Source organism: Dermochelys coriacea, chromosome 11 (genome assembly GCF_009764565.3).
Source record: "Dermochelys coriacea isolate rDerCor1 chromosome 11, rDerCor1.pri.v4, whole genome shotgun sequence".
Taxonomy (NCBI): domain Eukaryota; kingdom Metazoa; phylum Chordata; order Testudines; family Dermochelyidae; genus Dermochelys; species Dermochelys coriacea.
In genome coordinates this window covers 37,574,588-37,598,547 of record NC_050078.2, presented here as the reverse complement: position 1 = coordinate 37,598,547, position 23,960 = coordinate 37,574,588, and the positions used below count along the sequence as shown (strand labels likewise).

The following is a 23,960-nucleotide window of genomic DNA, read 5'->3' as shown; positions in this document are numbered from 1 at the left end:
AGACAAAAGTTTCTAACCATCAGAGGAGTAAAGTTTTGGAATAGCCTTCCAAGGGAAGCAGTGGGGGCAAAAGATCGATCTAGCTTTAAGATTAAACTCGATAAGTTTATGGAGGAGATGGTATGATGGGATAATGTGATTTTGGTAATTAATTTATCTTTAAATATTCATGGTAAATAGGCCTAATCCCCTGAGATGGGATATTCGATGGGTGGGATCTGATTTACCCAGTAAAGAATTTTCTGTAGTATCTGGCTGGTGAATCTTGCCCATATGTTCAGGGTTTAGCTGATTGCCATATTTGGGGTCTGGAAGGAATTTTTCTCCAGGGCAGATTGGAAGAGGCCCTGGAGGTTTTTCGCCTTCCTCTGTAGCATGGGGAACGGGTCACTTGAGGGAGGATTCTCTGCTCCTTGAAGTCTTTAAACCACGATTTGAGGACTTCAATAGCTCAGACATAGGTAAGGTTTTTCGTAGGAGTGGGTGGATGAGATTCTGTGGCCTGCGTTGTGCAGGAGGTCAGACTAGATGATCAGAATGGTCCCTTCTGACCTTAGTATCTATGAATCTATAAGACAACTCAGAAATGTAAGGCAGTGCAGAATGAGGCTTCCGGTTGGTTAAGCAATGTTTTACACTTGAAGGTACATGCTATTCTGTAATTTTGCACTGCCCGCCTCTCAGTTTCTAAGTGGAATTTTAAGCTGCAGTTTTTCACATATAAAGCGCTGTAATATCGCTACACCTGTGATCAGCAGAGGCACTTGGGGTATCCATGCCCCTAAGTCAAAAAGGGATGATGGTGGCAGTACCCTTCTTTTAAACAGTCATTGACTTTTGGAATTTAGTTATTCCCCCACCTGTTAGGGTAGAAATAGCTCAAGTTTCTTCACCTACAAGGACATTAGGCAAGATCCTTTTTTTTTTTATGGGATTATAGTGAGTTGAAAGCAGGAACTTCTATGAGAGGGTAAGATGAATATAGGCATAGTTTTTGTCTGGTTGATTTGTTAATGTGGATGGTGTTCAATCTAGTGCAGCCTACTATAGAGAGAGTCTTATTTTTTAATTTTTTAATATTTTTGTATCGTTTTAAATTGTATAAAACTACCCAGGATTAGTGGTGTTTTGTTATAAATTAAAATCAGTAATAATACTGCTGTCACTTAGCCCTGGTCTACACTACGAGTTTAGGTCAAATTTAGCAGCGTTAGATCAATTTAACCCTGCACCCGTCCACACAATGAAGCCATTTTTGTTGACTTAATGGGCTCTTAAAACTAATTTCTGTACTCCTCTCCGACGAGGGGATTAACGCTGAAATTGACATCGCCAGGTCGAATTTGGGTTAGTGTGGACGCAATTCAACGGTATTGGCCTCCGGGAGCTATCCCTCAGTGCTCCATTGTGACTGCTCTGGACAGCACTCTGAACTTGGATGCACTGGCCAGGTAGACAGGAAAAGCCCCGCAAACTTTTGAATTTCATTTCCTGTTTGGCCAGTGTGGCGAGCTCATCAGCAGAGGTGACCATGCAGAGCTCATCAGCAGAGGTGACCATAGAGTCCCAGAATCGCAAAAGAGCTCAAGCATGGACCGAACGGAAGGTACTGGATCTGATCGCTGTATGGGGAGATGAATCCATGTTATCAGAACTCCATTCCAAAAGACAAAATGCCAGAATATTTGAAAAAATCTCCAAGGGTATGAAGGACAGAAGCTATCACAGAGACCCGCAGCATGAATCTTAAGGAGCTTAGGCAAGCCTACCAAAGAGGCAAGGGGGGAGTCTCATGCAACAGGAATGAGGATTTTGGGAATGAGGAAGATGATAGTGCACACCAGGCAAGCGGAGAAACCATTCTCCTTGACAGCCAGAAACTGTTTATAACCCTGGATCCAGTTCCCTCCCAACCTGGGCTCCTGGACCTTGAAGTTGGAGAAGGCAGCTCTGGTGAGTGCCTTTTTAAATATAACACACTGATTAAAAGCAAGCGTGTCTAATGATTACTTTGCCCTGAAGACTTGGGATGCATTCACCGCCAATACAGCTACTGGAAAAGTCTGTTAATGTGTCTGGGGATGGGGCAGAAATCCTCCAGAGTAATCTCAATGAAGCTGTCCTGGAGGTACTCCCAAAGCCTTTGCAAAAGGTTTCTGGGAAGGGCAGCCTTATTGCGTCCTCCATGGTAGGACACTTTACCACAGCAAGCCAGTAGTACGTAGTCTGGAATCATTGCATAAGCAAGCATGGCAGCATGTGGTCCTGGTGTTTGCTGGCATTCAAGCAACATCCGTTCTTTATCTCTCTGTGTTATCCTCAGGAGAGTGATATCATTCATGGTCACTTGGTTGAAATAGGGGAATTTTTATTCAGGGGACAATCAGAGGTGGCTGTTCCTGCTGGGCTGTTTGCCTGTGGCTGAAAAGAAATCATCCCCACTGTTAGCCACACGGTGGGGGGATTGGTGAAGCGATCATCCCAGAGAATTGGGTGTGCGTGTGGGAGGGTTAGTTCGGTTTGTGCTGCACGTTAACCCGAAAACATCAGCTCCTCCTTTTAAATGGCCAATGTGTCTCTTTCAATTTTAATCTCCCTTTTTTTTTCCTCCCGCAGCTGCAAATGTTTCAACGCTGCAACTAGCATCTCCATCCCAGAGGCTAGCACAGATAAGAAGGCGAAAAAAACACACTTGCGATTAAATGTTCTCTGAGCTCATGCAGTCCACCCAAACTGAAAGAGCCCAGCAGAATATGTGGAGGCAGACAATGCAAGAGTCCAGGAAAGCACGAAATGAACACAAGGACAGATGGCTGGAGCAACAGGAGAGGTGCTGGCAGCATGATGAAAGGAAGCAGGATGCAATGCTGAGGCTACTGGAGGATCAAACTGATATGCTCCGGTGAATGGTGGAGGTGCAGGAAAGGCACAGACCACCACTGCAGCCCGTGTGTAATCAACCACCCTCCTCACCAAGTTCCATAGCCTCCTCACCCAGACGCCCAAGAACACGGGGGTGGGGGAGCTCCGGGCACCCAACCACTCCACCCCAGAGGACTGCCCAAGCAACAGAAGGCTGGCATTCAATAAGTTTTGAAGTGCAGTGTGGCCTTGTCCTTCCCTTCTCCACTACCCGACCCAGTGCTTCTCTCCTCCCCCACCCCCCCAGCTACCTTGGCAGTTATCCACCTATTTGTGTGAAAAATTAATAAAGAATGCATGAATTTGAAACAACATTGACTTTATCGCCTCTGCAAGCAGTGATTGAAGGGGAGAGGGGAGGGCAGTTGATTTACAGGGAAGTACAGTGAACCGAGGGGGCAGGTTTTCATCAAGAAGAAACAAACAGAACTGTCACATAATAGCTTGGTCAGCCATGAAACTGGTTTTCAAAGCTTCTCTGATGCGCAGTGCTCTTCTAACCGCCCTGGTATCTGGCTGCGCCCTGGTGTAATCAGCAGCCATGTGATTTGCCTCAACTTCCCAACCCTCCATAAACGTCTCCCCCTTACTCTCACAGATATTGTGGAGCACACAGCAAGCAGTAATAACAATAGGAATATTGTAATAGGAATATCGCTGAGGTCTAAGCAAGTCAGTAATCTGCGCCAGCATGCTTTTAAATGTCCAAATACACATTCTACCATCATTCTGCACTTGCTCAGCCTATAGTTGAACAGCTCCTGACTACTGTCCAGGCTGCCTGTGTACAGTCTCCTGAGCAATGGCATTTAGGGGTAGGCTGGGTTCCCAAGGATAACTATAGGCATTTCAACATCCCCAACGGTTATTTTCTGGTCTGGAAAGTAAGTCCCTTGCTGCAGCTGTTCATACAGACCAGAGCTCCTGAAGATGCGAGCGTCATGTACCTTTCCCAGCCATCCCACGTTGATGCTGGTGAAACGTCCCTTGTGAGCCACCTGTGCTTGCAGCAATATTGAAAAGTACCCCTTGTGGTTTATGTGCTGGCTGCTTTGGTGGTCCGGTCCCAAGATAGGGATATGGGTTCCGTCTATGGCCCCACCATAGGGAATCAGTTAGGGAATCCCATTGCAGCAAAGCCTTCCACTGTGACCTGCACATTTCCCAGGGTCACTACCCTTGATAGTAGCAGCTCAGTGATTGCATTGGCTACTTGGATCACAGCAGCCCCCACAGTAGATTTGCCCACTCCAAATTGATTACCAACTGACCAGTAGCTGTCTGGCGTTGCAAGCTTCCAGATGGCTATCACCACTCGCTTCTGAACCGTAAGGGCTGCTCTCATCTTGGTAGTCTTGTGCTTCAGGGCAGGGGAAAGCAAGTCACAAAGTTCCACGAAAGTGCCCTTATGCATGCAAAAGTTTTGCAGCCACTGGGAATCATCCCAGACCTGCAACACTGTGCAGTCCCACCAGTCTGTGCTTGTTTCACGGGCCCAGAATAGGAGTTCTACGACGTGAGCCTGCCTCATTGCCACCAGGATGGCCAGATTGCTGGGGCCTTTGCTTTGAAAGAAGTCTGCGTCCATGTCCTCGTCGGTCTGATCATTGCGCTGCCATCGCTGCCTCGCCTGCTTTTGCAGGTTCTGGTTCCGCATATACTGCATGATAATGCGTGAGGTGTTTACAATGCTCATAACTGCCGCGGCGATCTGAGTGGGCTCCATGCTTGCCGTGGTATGGCATCTGCAGGAGAGGAGAGTGGCAGCGGAAGTGGTGGCTGATGACTTGCGAGGTGGACTCATGAGAGCAGGAGAGCAGAGTTGAAGTGGGAGCCCATGAGAGACAACTTGGAGAAATTCGCTATCGAGACGAGCAGAGTGGAAGTGAAAGCGGTGGTTCGATGACGATGGTTAGCAGTCCTACTGCACTGTCTGCTGAAAGCAGTATGGCACCCACACGGAAAAAAGGCGCAAAATGATTGTCTGCCGTTGCTTTCACGGAGGGAGGGGTGACTGATGACATGTATGCAAAACCACCCGTGACAATGTTTTTGTCCCATCAGGCATTGGGAGCTTAACCCAGAATTCCAATGGGCGGCAGAGACTGCAGGAACTGTGGGATAGCTACCCACAGTGCAACGCTCCGAAAGTCAACACTCGCCTTGGTACTGTGGACGCACTCCACCGACTTAATGCGCTTAGTGGGGACACACACAATCGACTGTATAAAATCGCTTTCTAAAAATCAACTTCTATAAATTGGACCTAATTTCGTAGTGTAGACATACCCTTATAAAAATTCATGACTAGAGTGAAATCATGCAGTTAGTAGATACGTGAGCTAACCACTAATTTAATCAATACAGATGATTACAGTGATATTTTGGCACTTATACATTGCCTAAATGTTGCTTAATAAATCCAGTTCAGATGGATGAATCTGCAGTAGTTAAGAGTAATAATTATCCACTGCCAAAGGGAAAATGTCAGTTCACTCACCAATGTAAAAAATAGCTGTTTAAGTGAGATTTATTAAATGTAATGCTCAGATTTTGAAATATATGAATGTATATTATGTAATTGTAAAATTATTTTGAGAATTGGCCCTGTTTTGTGATTGAAGATTATTAAAAATTAGTGTATCAAATCATTTGGAAAATCCAGCTAGGGTTCTAAAGGAAAATGCACAAGAACACCTGAATGTGGCTGCAAATTCTTCATTTTCTTGTCCAGTAGCTGATACTCACAAGTAAACAAATGCGTCTGTTTTAACAGTTTGCTGTTTTATATTAGCTATCCTAGTATCAGCCTCTGTCCGTGAAGCAGATACAGTACAGAGTCAGAGAATATTCCACAGTAAGCACTTGAAGTGAGGACAGGGGATGAGTTTTAAGTATGACCTTTTCAGGAAGGGTAGCTGAAGGCTAGAAAAATTGACAGTGACTCTTAATCTTTTATAAAGAGAAATATTAACCACTTGATCTAGAAGGATATTATCAGGTAATTCTTTTTAGATATTGATCATCATGGCATGATTTGTGATTCTTTTGAATGTCTGGAAAATCAGTTGGTCTTGTGGAAATAGTAGAAGGAATAGGGTTTCCAACTTTCTGATTGCAGAAAACTGAACACCCTTGCCCCGCCCACTGCCCTAAGGACTCATCTCTGTCCTGCCCCTTATCTGAGGGCACCCCCCACTCACACTATCCTCCCTCCCTCCGTCATTCGCTCTCCCCCACTCTCTCTCACTCGCTCATTTTCTCCGGGCTGGGGCAGAGGGTTGGGATGCGGAAGGGGTGAGGACTCTAGCTGGAGGTGTGGGCTCTGGGGTGGAGTCGGGGATGAGGGGTTTGGAGTGCAGGAGTGTGCTCTGAGTGGGAGGGGGGGCTGAGGAGTGTGGGAGAGGGCTCTGGGCTGGGGCAGGGGAGTGGGATTTGGGAAGGCGTGTGGGGTGCCAGCTCTGGGAGGGAGCTTGGGCGTGGGAGGGGGTTCGGGGTGTGGGTTTGGGGTGTTGCTTACCTCAGGCAGCTCCTGGAAAGTGGCAACGTCCCTCTGGCTACTAGGCAGAGGCGTGGCCAGGCGATTCCGCGCACTGCCCTCGCCTGCAGCCGCACCACACCCATAGCTCTCATTGGATGCAATTCCCGGCCAAAGGGAGCTGCAGAGCCGGCACTCGGGGAGGGGGCAGCCCACGGAGCCTCCCTGGCTGCCCCTGCACCTAGGGACCGTAGTGACATGCCGGCAGCTTCTGGGAGCTGCATGGAGCCAGGTACGGAGCCTGCCTTAACCCCACTATGCTGCTGACTGAACTTTTAATGGCCTGGTCAGCTTTAGAGGTTTATATTGAATCATGTTGCGTTTTGGAGATCTGGAGATCAACAGCAGTTATCATCACACTTGTACAAACCTCAACATTACACATCGCTGGGAGGGAGGGTAAGATTGCCACCAGGGAGGTGAAAGTGTTGCCGTGGCAAACCGAGGCAAATCCAAACTTTGCCCTAAGGCTCCTCTCTTTAAACTCCTTTGTTTGTCAAACAATTACATAACATTGAAAAGAATGAAAATTTAATAATTATGTAACAATCATTCCACGTAATAAGACCATAGGGAATTATGAGAGTCCAAAAAGGTGTTAGATTTATTGTCACTACACAAATTACTTTTAAAAGCAAAGCAAATGATGAGGCTATTAGTATAATACATGAAATATGAAGTATAAATGCTGCAGATTTTTGAGACTGTTTAATATTACACATTGTATAGAAGAGTGTGGAAATACAATACTTCTATTACAGTGGAACACTTTTAATTGGTACACCCTCTTGGAGTTAGAAAACATGCTTATTAAGCTATTGCCTTGATTAGCAGAGACTCAAAGAAATACGTTGTATTGGGAGAGAATCACATTCGTTTATTTAATTCTTTATAATATGCTTATTTTAAAAACAATTCAAGTATTTCAACTACTATAATAAGGTCAGACTGACTTACTGGGCAAAGAAGCAGAGAAGTAGTGTGCAGTGAACAAGGGTTTATACCATACCTTCCATCCTTTTTCTAGCCTCAGAGTTGAGGAAGCTTGGCCCCTTTAAGGATTGCCCACCCCCGGCCTCCTAATCGGCCTGAGGGCGGGAGCTTTGTGACTGATTGATTGGGTGTACAGAAGGATGTAGTATAAGTTTGTTGGTTCCCATGCATCCAAGGGGAAGGCTTTCTGCTAGGAAGAGAAGCCTCCTCCTCCCCATGACATTAGAGTAGGACTGGTTTGGTGGGCCTTGCAGTGGACTTCTGCTAGCCACTTGTTTGGGGCTGGGAAGGAAATTTTCCCTCACAGTGTGGGTTATTTCATTTCCCCACAGCAGCCCAAGAACTCAGTGCATAGAGTAGATTGTTAAATTCATTTTGTTGCAATTTGCCAAGTGCCCAGTGCAGTTGCTCGTTCCATAGTGGGCTGATTCCCCGATGAAGTGGATTAGGAGAAAGCATCTCTGAAAGAACTTGGAGAACATTGGATGGGGCTCCTGTGTCTGGCTCAATGAAGAGAAAACACTCTCTTCCCCACTGCCTTAATGCTGGTAAAAGTGGAGGGCAATGGGGTCCCAGCAACAGTGCTGGAACAGGTTGACCAGGTGGGTGGCCAGCAGTGGCACTCAACTAGGTGGAACAGATTACAAAGGAAGGATGAATTATTGCTGGATAGTTGCAAGGTGTGTTAAACCACATTCCTGGTGTCTTGTATTTCTTTCTGTTGTGTCTGAGACAATAGAAACTTTACATTAGCAAGCACAGTCCACACCTGCATATTACTGTTAATAGGCTTGCAGAAAACATTGTGTGTTACTTGAGTGAACTAGGGCCATGTCTACATTTACCAGGGATTGACGCTGCTGTGATCAATGCAGCGGGAGTCGATTTAGCAGGACTAGTGAAGACTCTCTAAATTGACTGCAGAGTGCTCTCTGGTCAACTCTGTACTCCACAGGAACAAGAGGATTAAGGTAAATCAACAGGAGAGCATCTCCCGTTGACGCAGTGCGGTATAGACACCGCAGTAAGTCAACCTAAACATTTTTCATGTAGCTGGAGTAGTGTAATTTAGGTCGACTTTCCCAGGTAGTGTAGGCAATGTGTGCATTTCATCTGTTCTTAGTTACTGAAATACATGACACTGTTCCTGTTTTCTGGCAGTTATACAAGTTCAGCATTTGTACTGTTGCATTTGACTTGTGCAGCATTCATCATGGTGATAATTAACAAAAAAGAGTACTGTTTTCATTTTATCAAGCAGTATGAAAGATTAAGAAGTACATCTCATGATGAATAGTTAAATATATTTGAATATTAGGGCTTAACTACAAAAACAATTAGTTTGCAGCTGGGGGGGATGAATCTAACTGACACTAGTCTGCCGCAGTTTAACTGTTTGTATGGACCCTGCTTATGTGCATTAACAATTTGTTAATGGTCTTTGTTCTAATCCTCTAGAATATTGGACTATATGAACTGAACTGTTAATGTGCATCAGCAAGGTCTATATGGACAGTTAGAGCGAAGCAGGCTAGTGCAGGGTAGATTCGCACCCTAGCTTGCCATGAACTTAATGTTCATGTAGACAAGCTTTTAGTATCGGTTCAAAATATATTTGATATTTTTAAAGCAGAGTGGAAAGTAAACTGCCATCAGTTATAGTTATCTCAAATAAAATAACTTTACAGAAACCTAACGGTGAATATTCTGAAAAGCTCCCAGGGCATAAAAACAGGGCTCTTTTGGAAACTCTCTTCCAATCATTGGACCTAATATCACAAGGACTTAACTACGTGTTTAGCTTTATGCACTCTGAGTAATACCATTGATGTCAATGGAACAACTCAGTGTGTGCAGTTAAATACAGACAAGTCTTTGTGGGTTTGGGGTCTCACCAATGGCAACTGTAATAAATTATTTTTTCTTAACGGGGCTACTGGAATTATTGGGTCATTTCAGGAAACAAATGGTATTAGCCTTTATTACTTACAACATTCTGAACTACAAAAAGTAAAGCTGATTGTCAAGTTATGAACTTTTCTCATTATCTCAATATACTTTTGTTTATGAAGTTGGCTTGATCATCAGAAGAATTCAATACTCATGGGTTCTGTGGAAGCCAATGAGAACTGCAGATAGTTAACACCTGTGAAAATCAGGCCAAGTATATGCAGAGGGCACGGCACAGTTTACTGTGACGTATAAGGCTGTCTGTCTGTAAAGACAGAGGAAGGGGTTGTGAAACTAGCAATGAAGATTGTATGTATAGTCTGATTCTGTTTTCCTGACTTTTTAAAATTGTATTGTCTTGGGTTTTCCTCAGGCAGGAAAAGTAATAAATTTCATGCAAATTTGGTCATGGTCTCTTGTTAATTTCAATGGCTTCAGCTGTGAAGCCCCTATTGCTTCCCCTTCAGTTTTGCCAAAAAGAATCAGTGTCGTTATGCCAAAGGTACAATTTGAATGGAATGGAAAAGCTTAAGTGGTTAGCGTTTTTATTAGGTAGCTGTGAAATAATTCAAGTCCCTTACAGTACAATGCTTTAGGAGAGGGTAGGAGGCAAATAACAGTAATTGTAAAGATTTTAGTCATTATTTGTAGCTGTCCATTCATATTTTAAGTAAGTAACGTAAATACATATCAGAAACTAATAGTATGTATTAATGGCATAAACTTTATTATTTTCAAGAGTTTGATTCCTGCTTTAGATCTGATCCTGCAGCACCTGCTACTCAGGAGATAAATCCCATTGATATTGTGGCAGAAGTGGATCCTTATGTAGTGATCTTATGCAGTTAGGAACCCAATTTCCCCAGGTATCTTTGAAAAATCTCAACCTTAATGTTTTAGATAGTTTACATTTTCAGTTACGGGTAGGTAAAACCAGATAAGCCATTAAATAAACTTCAGGGAGTGTTTTGATTTTTTGTTCCTGTTGCATTCTTGTTTTCCTAACTTTTTTTTTCTTCTGTTCCTCTAGAACGTTTTTATACAAGAGGCTAAAGGTTAATTAAAATTTGCAGAATGAAAAGATGGCACAAGCACTGCTGGTACCACCGGGACCTGACAGCTTCTTCTACTTCACTAGAGAGTCTCTTGCAGCTATTGAACAACGTATCACTGAAGAAAAGGCTAATCGTCTCAAACAAGACCATAAAGATGATGATGTCAAGGAAGAAAATGGTCCAAAGCCAAATAGTGACTTGGAAGCAGGAAAGACACTCCCATTTATTTATGGTGACATACCTCCGGGAATGGTGTCTGAACCCTTGGAGGACCTGGACCCATATTACATCAATAAAAAGGTAGCTGTTTATTAAACCTATTCTTATGCTGCATCTGTTGAATTTAATGCACTGTTAGACTTTGAAACCTCCTGTAGTGGCCAGCTTGGCAGCCTCAATGAAAGTTATGTATGTCCTGTGATGTCACGTACACAAATTGATTTTTGTGCCACAGTATGAATTTATTTGTAAATGTTCCATTTTTGGTAGGATGCACTGCTTTTCGGTGATGGCCATTGTGATAGACCCAGGCCAGTTGGGTACAGCAGAGTAACAGAAGGCAGATATACTGGCCACTGGATTAATAGTTTTCTGTTCCCTAACTGACCAGAGCAGGAGCTGCTCCAGGCTAATGAGAACACCTGACTCCAATTAACCTGCAAAGAGTCAGGTGAGGCCATTAAGCTAATTTGACCACATCACTCTAATTAAGGCCCCTCAGATAATATAAAAGGGCTCACTCAAGTCAGGCAGAGAGGAGCCAGAGGAGAGGAAGTGCGGCTGAAGGACTGGTTAATGAAGACATCCTCAAGTCATTGGTAATGGAGCCCTAAGGTAAGGGTGAAGAAGAGAGAAGCAGGAGAGCTGTGGGGAAATGGCCCAGGTAAATGTAGCGACTCTGTCAGTAAAAGGTTGGCTGCCAACAACTGCTACCCCTAGGGTCTCTGGGCCGGAACCCGGAGTAGAGGGTGGTCCCAGGTTCCCCCCAACCCACCACTACAGAAACACCTCATGGGAGGGGAAAACAGGCCCCTGTCAGGACAGGTGGCTAAATTGTTTTGGCATGAGGCCGTAGGAGTAACAGAGACTGGGAATTCTCTCACCAACCTCCATTGCTGGATTATGATGAAAAAGGCTCAGTAGACTGTATCCCTGGCCCTAGAGAGAGAAGGGCTATGTGGAGGATTGCAGTAACCCTCTGAAGCTAGCATAAACCGCCTGGAAGCACGGGACACATGGGGACAAGGTCGGAGCTCTGCCACATCATATATTCCTCAGAGTGCTTGCCATCTGAGTAGGGATGGGGTATTGGTTTGCCTTCTTGCTTATTGCTTCCTGCTCCCTGTTCCTGTTCCCTGGACTCAGTTCCAGTTTGTGTGTGTGTACACATAGTGTTGAGTATATGCAGCTACTCAGTGCCTGTTGCTACATACCTGGCATTTGAACAATTAAATTTTGTTCAGGCTGTTGCTGACTTATCTGGTTCATGGTAATTACAGGTTTTGATTGGCCACCTACCAGCATGTTTCCCTTCAATTTCCTTGTGTTTTGGGATTGCTGTTCTGGGGTGCACCAGCATGTAATGTTATGGCGACTAATGCTTTTATTCTGCAGCCTATGCTGCCTATACATCGTTTGGCTTTGACTGGCGATGGAAAATTCCAAATAATGTGCAGATTCTGCAATTTTCCACTGTTTAGGCTGTGTTGACATTGATATTTATGATGGACTCTCAGAGCCCAAGTCCTTCCTTGAGGTGGCTGTGCAGAGTCTCAACAAGTATTTTGGGACTGGAGATTCTGTTCAGCTAAAGAAGAAAATGTTTTTTGATGGTCGACAGCAGCCCAACAAAACTGTATGTGAATTTGCATGTTTGCAGTGGTTGGCCCAGGACTGTGAATTTCGGGATGGTATGATCATGCTCAGGGATATTTTGTGATTGGTGTAGCAAATGACCAGTTGGGCGAATGGTTACTGGCTGAAAAAGATGCTGGAATTCTAACTTTTGATCCCATGGTTGCTAAGAGTGTAGCATTTGAGAGGGCTCAAGATGAAAGGGGTTCTGTGTCTCAGACTGCTGCTACCTTTTTGTCTACGCTTAAACCATCAGCCACGCCCCCTACTTCCGTCTTCCAGAATCGTATGACACACGTACTTCTGCCCTACAGCTTCGGCAACAAAAGTTAACAGCTCCTCATTGTTTCCACTATAGTAGTATGGATCACTTGGCCAATTTCCCTGCTCATCTAGGTAGAACTGCTATGTGCTGGGCTTGTGAGTAGGAAGGACACTTGACATTAGTGTGCTGTTGTGCTCTGTTTCACAATGATCTAAGGCCTCAATTGTTTACTGTGAATGTGAAGTAGCATTAGATCACCTTTACCCAGGACCCTAATATTTTCTTTATGATCTTCTCATATGGCAAGGTGCTAGAGCTGTTATCCTGTATTGTAGAAATTAATGGTACACTGCTGAAGTTCATGGTGGATAAAGGTGTTGTGATTAGTGTTCTCCCCTTTGGGTTAGTTCATCATCCTGACATTATCCTGACTACAATGATTATAAAATTGGAAATTTGTATGTTTTGCAGACAGTGGATGAAGCTGTATGCTCTGTGCTCTACAAAGGTATAGCCTTGACTTCAAATTTTACATTGTTAAAGGCAGGGCTACAGATGTCCCATTATTGTCCTGTGATCTGTGCTTGCAGCTTGGTGTTATGCATAAATTAACACAGGACACCTAACTTGTGGTTATGTCAGCTAGAATAGAAAAGGATATCCAGTGTGGTGTTCAGAGACCCAGTGATTTATTTAATGGTAATAGTGTTTTGTCCATGGGATATGTGTATTCTCTGCAGTTGAAGTCAAACACCAATCCCTTTGCATTGCCCGTATGTCATATATCTCCTGCATTTGTGAACAAGATCTGAGCAGAATTGCAGCTCATGAAAGATAATGGTATCATTTGGGAGAAGGGTTCATAGATTGGAGCTTACCCACGTGAACTTATACAAGAAAAATGGTGACACTTGAAATGCACAGACTTTCGGGCACTTACTAAGTATGTGAAATGTGAGCACTTTCAATTGCTAGTGAAAGTGAATAAGGAAAAGTTATTTACTTCTTCCCATAATATAAGAACTGGGGTCCACCAAATGAAATTAATGAAATTAGCAGGTTTAAATCAAATAAAAGGAAGTTCTTCTTCAGTCAGCGCACATGGAAATCCTTGCCTGAGGAGGTTGTGAAGGCTAGGACTATAACAGGGTTTAAAAGAGAACTGGATACATTCATGGAGGTTAAGTCCATTAATGGCTATTAGCCAGGATGGGCAAGGAATGGTGTCCCTAGCCTCTGTTTGTCAGAGAGTGGAGATGGGTGGAAGGAGAGAGATCACTTGATCATTACCTGTTAGGTTCATTCCCTCTGGGGCACCTGGCATTGGCCACCATTGGTAGACAGGATACTGGGCTGGATGGACCTTTGGTCTGACCCAGTATGGCCATTTTTATGTTCTTATACTAACCTTCAAAGAGATGACATGCCGGGTTTTTGTTGTTGGATTACCGATCTGATTATTGGCAGATAACTGTGGCGGAAAGTTCACAGTGGTTATTGACTTTCAGCATGCCATTTAGGAGGTACTGGTATCAACGACTCCCTTTTGGCTTAATCTTTGCTCCTGAGGTATTTCAGAGAGTGGTCTCTCAGCTCCTTGATAATATCCAGGATGCATATTGATATTTGGATGACACTGTCTTTCCAAAGACCCTTCCTGACCATAATGCTATTCTGGATCAGGTGCTAACTCAACTCTAGTAAGCTGGCAAAAAGTTGAATGTGGTCAAGTACAGTTTTGCAAAAGATCCTGTAGTGTTTCTAAGGCATTCTCTGTCAGCCAATGGTATGAAACTGACACCAGAAAGGCTACAAGTTGTTGTTTTGCTACCATTACCCACTGATCATAGCAGTTTGTTTGTTCCTTGGCCTGGCTTAATACATAGGAGACCATCCTCTATTTTAGTATCTTTGCCAAGCTGCTGTGGAATTTAATAGGGCTGGGGACAATTCTTTTGGACTAAAGAAGCAAAGCAGTGTTTTGAAACCCTGCATCAAGCCTTCTGTGGGATCCAATCCTGTGCTTATTTTGATCCGTATGATTCAAACTGATGCATGTAATTGGTGTCAAGTGCAGTTGTGATCTAGGAGGCATGGCTGGTTTATATTTGCATCCTATACTCTCATCCTGATGGAAGCAAAGTGTTCCCAGATTGATCTAAAATTCTTGGCTATGGTTTTTGCTATTGTATGCATCAAAGTCAACTTAGTGGAAAACTGATCCAGTGCCTATTTTGGGCCTCTGTGATAAAGCATTGACCTGCTGAATGTAAGACTGCTGCCGTGGTTTATTCAGTTGCAGCAGTATGACTTTGATTTGGTACACATCAAATAAAGGTGTAACTTACATGGGTATGCTCTTGGAAGAAGTTTTGCTGGTTTGGTACCCTCATATGCAGAAACAGCAGCATATACTGTATGCTTTTTACGGAAAGATAAGCCAATTGACTTAAGGCAGACTGCTTGACCCCACTCTTCAAGATGCTAAACTGTGCAAGGTGATGCATGCTGTACCAGTGGACTGGATGGACGCAGTCCTAAAGAAAACTTTGTCTGTATTCTTTAAAATTTGTTCTGAGCCTACATTAAAGACGTGCCACTTGACATGCAGAGGAGCCTGGGAGATCATCCCAGCAGCGTTGCAACAAACAGGCCTGGATGTGGCTCATGAAGGACACTTGGGAGTTACAAAGATGAAGGAACTTCTGCATAGTTATGCTTGGTGGGCAGGGCTACATTCAGATATAGATTGTTGTGTGAAGGCATGCTCAGCTTGCACAATGCATAGAACTACTGGCTCCTTAGTAACTGATAATCGTGGGAGGAATTGAAGTGGATGTTATAGGCTGCTCAATTGGACTGTGGCACTGTTGACCATTATAGACTATTACTCACGTTACCCCTTTGCAGTCATGATTTCACAAGATGCCTCAAGGAAGCTCATTTCTTTCCTAAGCACTTTATTTATGATGTTTGGCCTTCCATAGACTCTTGTGTCAGATAGCTGGGAAACCTTTTTTTATCAAGAGAATTTAAACGTTTTTCTGATAGGTATTGGTACAGTGCATTATAAATCTGCTGTGTACTATTTTCAAAGAAGTGGGATAGTGGAGAGACTGCATGGGACTCTGAAGTAGCATACTGGAGGAATGTCAAGATACACTCTTCCCTGTTGCACTGTGTCATGGTTTAGAGGATGTTCAGAGTACGCCTCATGAAAGTATTGGAGAAACCCCATTCTATTGACTCTTCACCTGACCTATGAAAACCAAGTTGTCTATGCTAATGAAAGACAATCCTACCCCTTCGCCATTCTCAAAGCTGACTCATGTCATTAGGAAATATGCAAGTCTCAGAGAGCATATCCATGCAAGACTTCATGCATTCTATCCTGGAGAAGAAGTAGTCTCTTAGGTGAGGATCTGGAAGTGTTTTAGATACTTAGGATGTGATCTTGCGGGCTGCAGGGTATGGAGCCTGGTGAGTGTATTTACCACAGGGAGAACATATTGTTAACCAGCGAGATATATCCCTACTGAAAGGGAAACAGATAGGGAAGAGGACACTCTTTCAGCATATGATGTCATGTGGCCAGTTGGGAAGTTGTGCCACAGCAACAGCATCTACCCCTTTAGTTTAATTGGTTCTACATAGAAAGTGAAAAGTAAAAAAAGAACTCGGGTCCCTCTGCCTCATTCCCTCATGAATAATATAAATTTATATGAAAGTAAATGGTTAATGACTGTAACAAATTTGGTTTGGGATCAATATAAAAGCCTGGCACCAATGAAGAAAATTGCTTCTTTTCTACTAAGCCCTACTAAAAAGTTCATATATTCTGTTGTAAATATGTAAAGACCAGTCAACATGACCTATTACTAAATGTTGCTGTTGATCTTAGGTTTTATAAATGCTTGTTTTACTAAACATTAAGCTAAATTTGAACTTGACAGGATCCTGTTAAGGCTGCATAAGTTTATAAACAAACAAAATTGTTAAAGCCTGTTAGCACCTTTATTCTTTTTTTCTTTTCTTTGCAGGAGTTCCATAGCCTAGGTCCACTGCTATAAAAAGTATCCCTCCAGTGCTTGCAAGCCTTCCGCTATTGGTTAACAGTTTCATTGTTCAGGTGAAATGTAGCTGTCATGGGAGATCATGGATGCAGAGGAATAATTGAATTCTTGGGTACCTAGGACTAGTCTTACAGAAAGCACCTTGAATTGGACCCTGAGCACCTTGAATTGTGTTCAGTAAAGAACAAGTATAGAGCATGAAGTATTGGGGTAATGTGCTCATGCAACCTGCATTACTAAGCAATTGGGGTGCTGCTTTTTATAGCAGACAGTGCTATTTCAGGGCAGATGATTTCAGTTTTAGATAAGAATTACAATAATCACACATGGAGGTTACAAATGCATGCACCATTGTAGCTAGGTCTGAGTCTGATAGGCCAGTTCTTATGGAAGTGGATGGTTTTTAACACTGTCTATTTAGGCATTTAGTAAATTTGACCCCCAAAGGACCCCAAGGCTGCAGGCTGATGAAACAATCTGAAGTCAAATGTCCTCAGTAATAGGAATGTTAGAGGAGGGAAGTTCTTTATTCTTCCCACTAGAATCACCTTAGTCTTGCTTGGGTTTGTATTTAGGCAGCTTCTCTATATCCAAGTGCACATTTCAACTAGGCTTTGAGAAAGCTGGGAGAGAGTGCTATTTATAGTCGATTTAGGGGAGCTACAGAACACATGTAATCTATATATTGTTGATTCTTCAAACTTCTCCATGTTTCTATATATATGTGGAATAATTTCAGTGAAAGGATTGTTTCAGCTAATTAGCTGTTGTTTTCCTTTCTGAATACTTGAAGTTCAGTGGTGAAATAAGAGTTGTAGTTGTGCAGCCCAATCCTGCAAATACTTACACAAGTAAATAATTTTATGGCTGTAAGTATGCCACTGATATCAATGAGACTACTCACATGAGTAAAGACACTGACCTTGTATGTGTTTACAGGATCAGACCTGTGAAGAGGAAGCAAAGATTTTTTTTTAAAAATATACATTTCCTACTGGAGAATTGACTTTCCCATATTAGAAATAGTACCAATAGAAGAAGACTACCAAGGTGACTATGGAAGCCGTAGACTGATGATGAGATGGGGGGGAAGAAATCATGAGAGAATGCAAAATGGGAAGTTGATGCAGAAGATTGTGAAACAAAACTGAAATCAGTTTGATAAAAGAAAACAAAATTAGAAGCAAATTGTGGCTGTGCAGAAATGAACACAAAATAATAAAATGATGCTTTAAATACATAATCAGGAAGAAATTGGAAGAAGGAAGGAATTTATAATTTAGGAACAGGTTATAGTCTATAATTAAATCCATACACCATCTGTGTAGGATGGAATCTACAAGTAAGAAGATATAAACAACATGAAATAATGAAAGAAAAACAATGACTTCCTCCCAATTCAATACTGGAGTTTAATAGTCTTATTGGATCAAAAGTAAACGTAAAGGATCAAAGGAAAAAATATAACTCCAATTTTTAAGAAAATAACATGAGCCAGAAAAAAATCAGTTTCTCTATCTGACAATAGTAGCAGGCAGAATTCTAGAAATATGAACAAGGAAAATAGTCACAAAATATCCCACAGTTTCTCTATGACTCTGTTTGACTCTGTCTCCCAAATTTCTACCAGTTCAAAAATGTTTATATGAACAGTCCTAATGGTAGTTACATTGTGCCACTGAGAAGACAATAAATCCATAAAACACTAGGGTATGTCTGCTACACAATTTTAAAGTGCTGCAATGATTAAGTAAGATGAACCTAATATCAGAAAGTGCTTGACTTGTGCAAATGGCCATTCAGGTGCTCAAAACAGGTATTATTTGAGAGCTAAAGTTCCTCTTTGGACATTCAGTTGGACCAGGCGTGTCACTAATATCATTGGGTTCATTTTTCACCTTTAAAGAGAGATTAAAGTTATGCCACTGTTTGGTTACAGTGTAATCTTCTTGAATTATATTTCTGAGAGAGAGAGTCTGTCTGTCTGTCTGTCTAATACTTTGCCTCCAGTTTGTATTATTCTATCATATAGCAGGTAAATGTAGAAATAAAGATTTCTTTTAAAAGAGTGAGTGAGACCAAGAATGTCTGTCTTTTTTTTATTATTATTATTATTATTCCTGCTGAAATTTTTGACCTGATGCTTGTTTGCGCGAGTAGTTCCATTAAACCATGAAAAGTAGATGGGACCACTAACATGAATAACAGCAGCAGACTCAAACTGGGTGTTTACAGCAATGCTGTATATCAGGCAACATAAACATAAGCAACAGTGAAAATTACTTAATTGTGATTGAAAATGTTTGTTCATACTTTCTAAATGTATATTTTCCTTTTTTCAGACTTTTATAGTATTGAATAGAGGGAAGGCAATCTTCCGATTCAGTGCCACACCTGCCTTGTACATTTTATCTCCTTTCCATCCTCTTAGAAAAGCAGCTATCAAGATTTTGGTTCATTCATATCCTTTTCATGTGGTTTGTTTAGAATGGGTGTGTTTTTAATATTTAGTAACATTGGGTTGTTTTAAAATTTAAATATGTTTCTGTTCTTTATTCCTCTTCTTACAGTAAATCTGAATTAAATTAATCACATTGGTTGAACCACCAATTAAATTTAGTGGAAGAAAGAGATAACGTATACTCCTAGAATACAGAATTAGCATAAATAGCCACTGTTTTAACATTTTTCTTATAACTTTAATTGACGGTTACTTTTATGAAATTCCTTAATTTGTATCATATACATTTATTAACAGTCCATATCCTGGGAAACTGCTTACATTTCATGTGATATAGTTTTTGCATTTAAGTTGTCATCATATGTTCCTTGACAAAAATCTACATTATTCAGCATACTTATTATGTGCACTATTCTAACTAACTGTGTATTTATGACATTGAGTAAACCTCCAGATTGGGCAAAGAATGTAGAGTAAGTAAAAATGATGTTATAAAGTATATATTTGCTTCACAGAGATGTTGAGAATTAACTAATTAATGTTTGTACAGTATTTGAAAATGTAACATGATGTATCAAGAGCTGAACCTTTTATTTATTTATTTATTTCTAAAGTTAGATCTTTGGTTTGTCACCCAGCTCTCTTTAGCTCGAATCACCATGTATTATGCATGGCAGACTCTAGTGGAAGCAAGGCTGTGACATTGCTATAATTTTAGCAATACAAAGTTCTCTTCACAGTTGGCATAAACCACTTATCTACTGAGATATGTTCCTCTTTTACTTAGAAGGAAGATAGCTATTCAGAAGAAAAATAATACAATTAGTCTCCCTAAGATGCTTTTCTTGGCCATCATGAACCACCTGCTTTTCTTTAAATATAAAAATTAAAAATGGGTTACTCACTTGAATTCAAGCAAATCGCAAATACATGCCTTACAATTTTTCCCTGATGGGTCTTACCAATGTATCTAATTCCTGACCCCTTAGAAGTCTTCCACAAAGGGAAAATAAATTATTCCTCCAAGACCCTTCCATGAAAGGGCAACACCTCTCAGGACCATTTTCTAAAAACCTCTACTAGCCCCACTGTAGTCCACAGTATAAGAACAAGTCCAAGTGTGGTGCGCTTCATCAGTTCTCACCTAGAACACAGTCTCTAGTGTCAATGCAGATCAGCCAAAGCATAAAGGGGCTATAACTTTCTCCCTCACTTTTCCTCTCCAATCCTGAATGGATCCTAGACAAGAATCTGGTCCCAAGTGTTCATATGACTTTGTTAGATCTGTCAACTGCTTTTGATGTCTTTGATTATGAGGTGTTATTGACTTGCTTTCAGACTGTAATGGGAGTGGATGGGTCTGTTTTTGGGTGGCTCCATTCCTTCCTTGCCTGATCATTTCTAGAGGTTGGAATTGGGCATTTACTCATGATCTATTGACATCAGCAGGCTTTGGATCAATTTCTAGATCTCTATCTAATCCAACCAACTAGTGTTGTCAAATGTCTTATCCAGTGTATGTGTGAGATTGACCCTTGGATGAGAGCTAGCTAACTGAAGCTTACTCCATCTAAGACAGAGGTGAAGCTGTTAGGTTGAGGGAAGCTTCCAGCAATTATGGTGAGGACCATATTTTTCAGGCTTTTCTTGAGTGTGTGTTCATCATTAACATAAACAATCTGAGGATATTATTAATGGCCAGCTGCCATTAGACAATCATGTATCAAAAGTCTCTTAGGAGGCCTTTCTTCAACTTCATCCAGACAGGAGATTGTGATAGCTTTTATTAGATGTGACCCTTGCTACTATAATCCAGGCCTTGTTCCTCAATGCTGAATTACTTCAGTGTGCTCTACACCTCAAGTCAATTCAGAAAGTGAAACAAGTGCAGAATGCAGGAGTTTGTTTATTGAATCATGTTTCTCAAAGGAGCACATGATGTTGGAGCTTCCTGATCTGCATTGGCTGCCTGTTTGATTCAGGATGGAATTTAAGGTGTTACTTTTTATAAATAAAGCCTTAAGCATCTTTTGATTTGCCTATTTTCAAAAAAACTCGCTCTCTGTGGACAAGAAGGGAAGTGGAGCGTCTCAATATAAAAGAGGGAGCTGCTAATGGAGAGCCTTGGGGAACCATCAGTTCTGGAATGTACTTCCACCTCAGTCCTGACAGAAATAGCCCAGGTTTCTTCAATTTCAGGGCATGCTCAAAGGCCCATCTCTGAGACCTAACACCCATTCTTAATCCTGGATGCAAGAAAATGGACTTGAGGTTGTTTCTGTTGCTGCTTATTTTTTTAACAAAAGCAACTTTAGGTCTGGGAGGGAATTTGGGTATGGGAGGGCACTCGGGGTAGGGGGTTGGGGCATGGGAAGGGTTTTGGGGTGTCACATCTGGGTGGCGCTCATGTCAGGCGGCTCCCTGCAAGCGGCCACATGTCTGGCGAGGCGCAGGCAGGCAGCTCTGTGCGCTGCCTCCATCCACAGGCGCCGCCCCCACATCTCCCATTGGCTGAAGTCAGTGGTCCTAGGCGAAGGGATAGCCTTGGGGGTTCTGTTTGCTGCCCCCCCGAGCGCTGGCTCCACAGCTCCCATTGGCCAGGGACCATGGCCAATGAGAACGGTGGGGGCGGCACCTGCAAGCGGAGGCAGCGCTCAGAGCTGCATGGCCACGCCTCTGCCTAGGAGCATTGACCTCTGCCAATGGGAGATGTAGGGGCAGCGCGCAGAGCCGCCTGGCCCATGCCTCTCCGGACATGTCACCACTTGTGGGGAGCCGCCCGAGGTGAGCACTGCCCAGATCCAGCACCCTGAAACCCCTCCTGCACTCCTACCCCAAGTCCCCTCTCGCACCCAGAGTCCGCGCCCCAGCCATGGCCCCCGTCCCTCTTAGTTAACTGGAATTTTTGACTTACCAGCAACCCCGCCCCCCGCATTCCCCAAAATGCTGTATAACAAAGCTTTTACTTTATATTGTTTTTTCTCACCTTCTGAGCCCTGTCCATTTGGACTTATGCTAACTAAGGATGTTGTATTTACAGACAGATATAGATGAAAAATAGCAACATCAAAATAATTTAAACTATATTTACCATTTCTAAAACATTTATTCTGTAATATACTTAGTCAGACACAAGAAACATTTGTGTAGGGAGGTATAAAGATTTTATCTTCACTTGTTTGAGACAACCTGCATAACTCTAACTTGAGGATTTGCCATTTGTGAGTAATGCCCTCAACTCTTGTTGAAAAAACTTGGTATCATGCAAGTTTATATATAATATAGCTATGATAATTTTTTTGTCCTTCTGCATTGTGTGAACAACTTTCTTTGGCTGGAACTGTCTTTGCAATCCATCAGTGCTGTTCCTTACTTGGCTACAGAGGTAACTGAAGAGCAGTATAACTGCTCCCTCTTCATAAAGTGCTGAACGTGCTGCCTCTATATTGCACCAAGTCCATGCCAACTCATGCAATGCAGATGCAGGAGTTTAGTCAGGATGTCTCCTGGCCAGACACCAAATAACTGGAGCAAGGATTGTATCTCACTGAGAGGGTGATGTATGCAGACTTATACTGCAGATGTCCCTGGTGTAACTTTTCTTTAGGTAAACAGATTTTCTGTACCCAGACATTCTTTGGGCTCTAAATTCACTTAAAAAAAAATAAAGGTGAGAGACACAAAAATGATGTTTGTTAGAATGCACTGGAATCTTGTAGTGGAGGTTTAATGAACTGTCTGCTAAACTTGATCCAGTAGCAGCAAAGGCAGTACATTTAAAAATTAATATTTTTGTATGACTCTCCTTGTGATTATACTGACACATTATTGGTTGATTAGGGCCATTAACTCTTCCTTGGATGTTTTTTCTCAGGTACACTTTTACTGGAATTTATACATTTGAATCTCTTATAAAAATTCTTGCAAGAGGCTTCTGTATAGATGGTTTTACTTTTCTTCGAGACCCCTGGAACTGGCTTGATTTTATTGTTATTGCATTTGCGTAAGTAAAGTAATAATTTAAAAAACCTGACTGTGGAATGTCAGTTACTTCAAAAAAAACCTGTTTTTGCTGTATTTAGAGTGATTTGTAGCCAAATCTTGTTACATCTTTTACACACTTACATACTGTACAGCAGAAATGATATTCACCCACTAGTATAAAACAGGATAAGATATAAAAAGGATAAGAAGTTATCCTTCTATCTTCACTGCATAATGTAGCCAACCTAATCTACATTAATTAGGTTTTCAAAAATAAAATCAGGGTTGTCCACTTCATTTGAAATTTACATTTAACTGGTAGTCCCTAGAGCTTATTAATATAGGGCAAACTCCAGGGAAAGGAGAATATATTAATGTCTTTCATTGGTTTTAAGATCACCAAAAAGGTCTAGATAAAAGATCCAGGTAAGTAGCATAAGCACTTGTAATGCCAACAGACCCCGTCGTCAGTGGGCAGGATCAAACCTAGGACCTCTGTAGCTTAGTGCATGAGCCTCTATTGCATGAGCTAAAAGCCAACTGGCTGTTAGCTAAGGCTGTAGAGCCGGCTCATTTTATCTCTCTAAGTGGTCTTGGTGCCACTAGATGGGACAGAACACCACACATAGGAGGTATGTGGGTTACACACTGCCTATGTTCTGAAGAACTTTAATCCTACAGGCATGTAACAGAATTTGTAAACCTAGACAATGATTCAGCTCTTTGCACTTTCAGAGTATTGAGCTTTGAAAACTATTTCTGTAATCCCAGGTAAGAAGTACCTGGGGAGTTAATAAATTGCCTAGGGAGGTTGTGGAATCTCTGTCATTGTCATTTAAGAGGAGGTTAAATAAACACATATCAG

At 42.1% G+C, this 23,960-nt stretch overlaps 1 protein-coding gene across 7 annotated transcripts in view; it reads left to right on the top strand.

The window, feature by feature from the left end:
- The window catches only part of LOC119863439 (sodium channel protein type 2 subunit alpha-like), a 234,482-nt gene that overhangs the window by 59,336 nt on the left and 151,186 nt on the right, over positions 1-23,960 (top strand). For 5 of the 7 annotated variants that reach the window (XM_043505227.1, XM_038421930.2, XM_038421927.2 and 2 more), the window contains exons 2-5: positions 10,434-10,758; positions 18,993-19,111; positions 19,495-19,584; positions 22,986-23,114. In XM_043505227.1, the coding sequence (XP_043361162.1) occupies positions 10,486-10,758; positions 18,993-19,111; positions 19,495-19,584; positions 22,986-23,114 (611 nt within the window). In that variant the 5' untranslated portion in view covers positions 10,434-10,485. Of the gene's footprint in view, positions 1-10,142; positions 10,248-10,433; positions 10,759-18,992; positions 19,112-19,494; positions 19,585-22,985; positions 23,115-23,842; positions 23,867-23,960 lie in introns of those variants that run through there. The other 2 variants (XM_043505224.1, XM_043505226.1) reach the window with 2 other exon arrangements.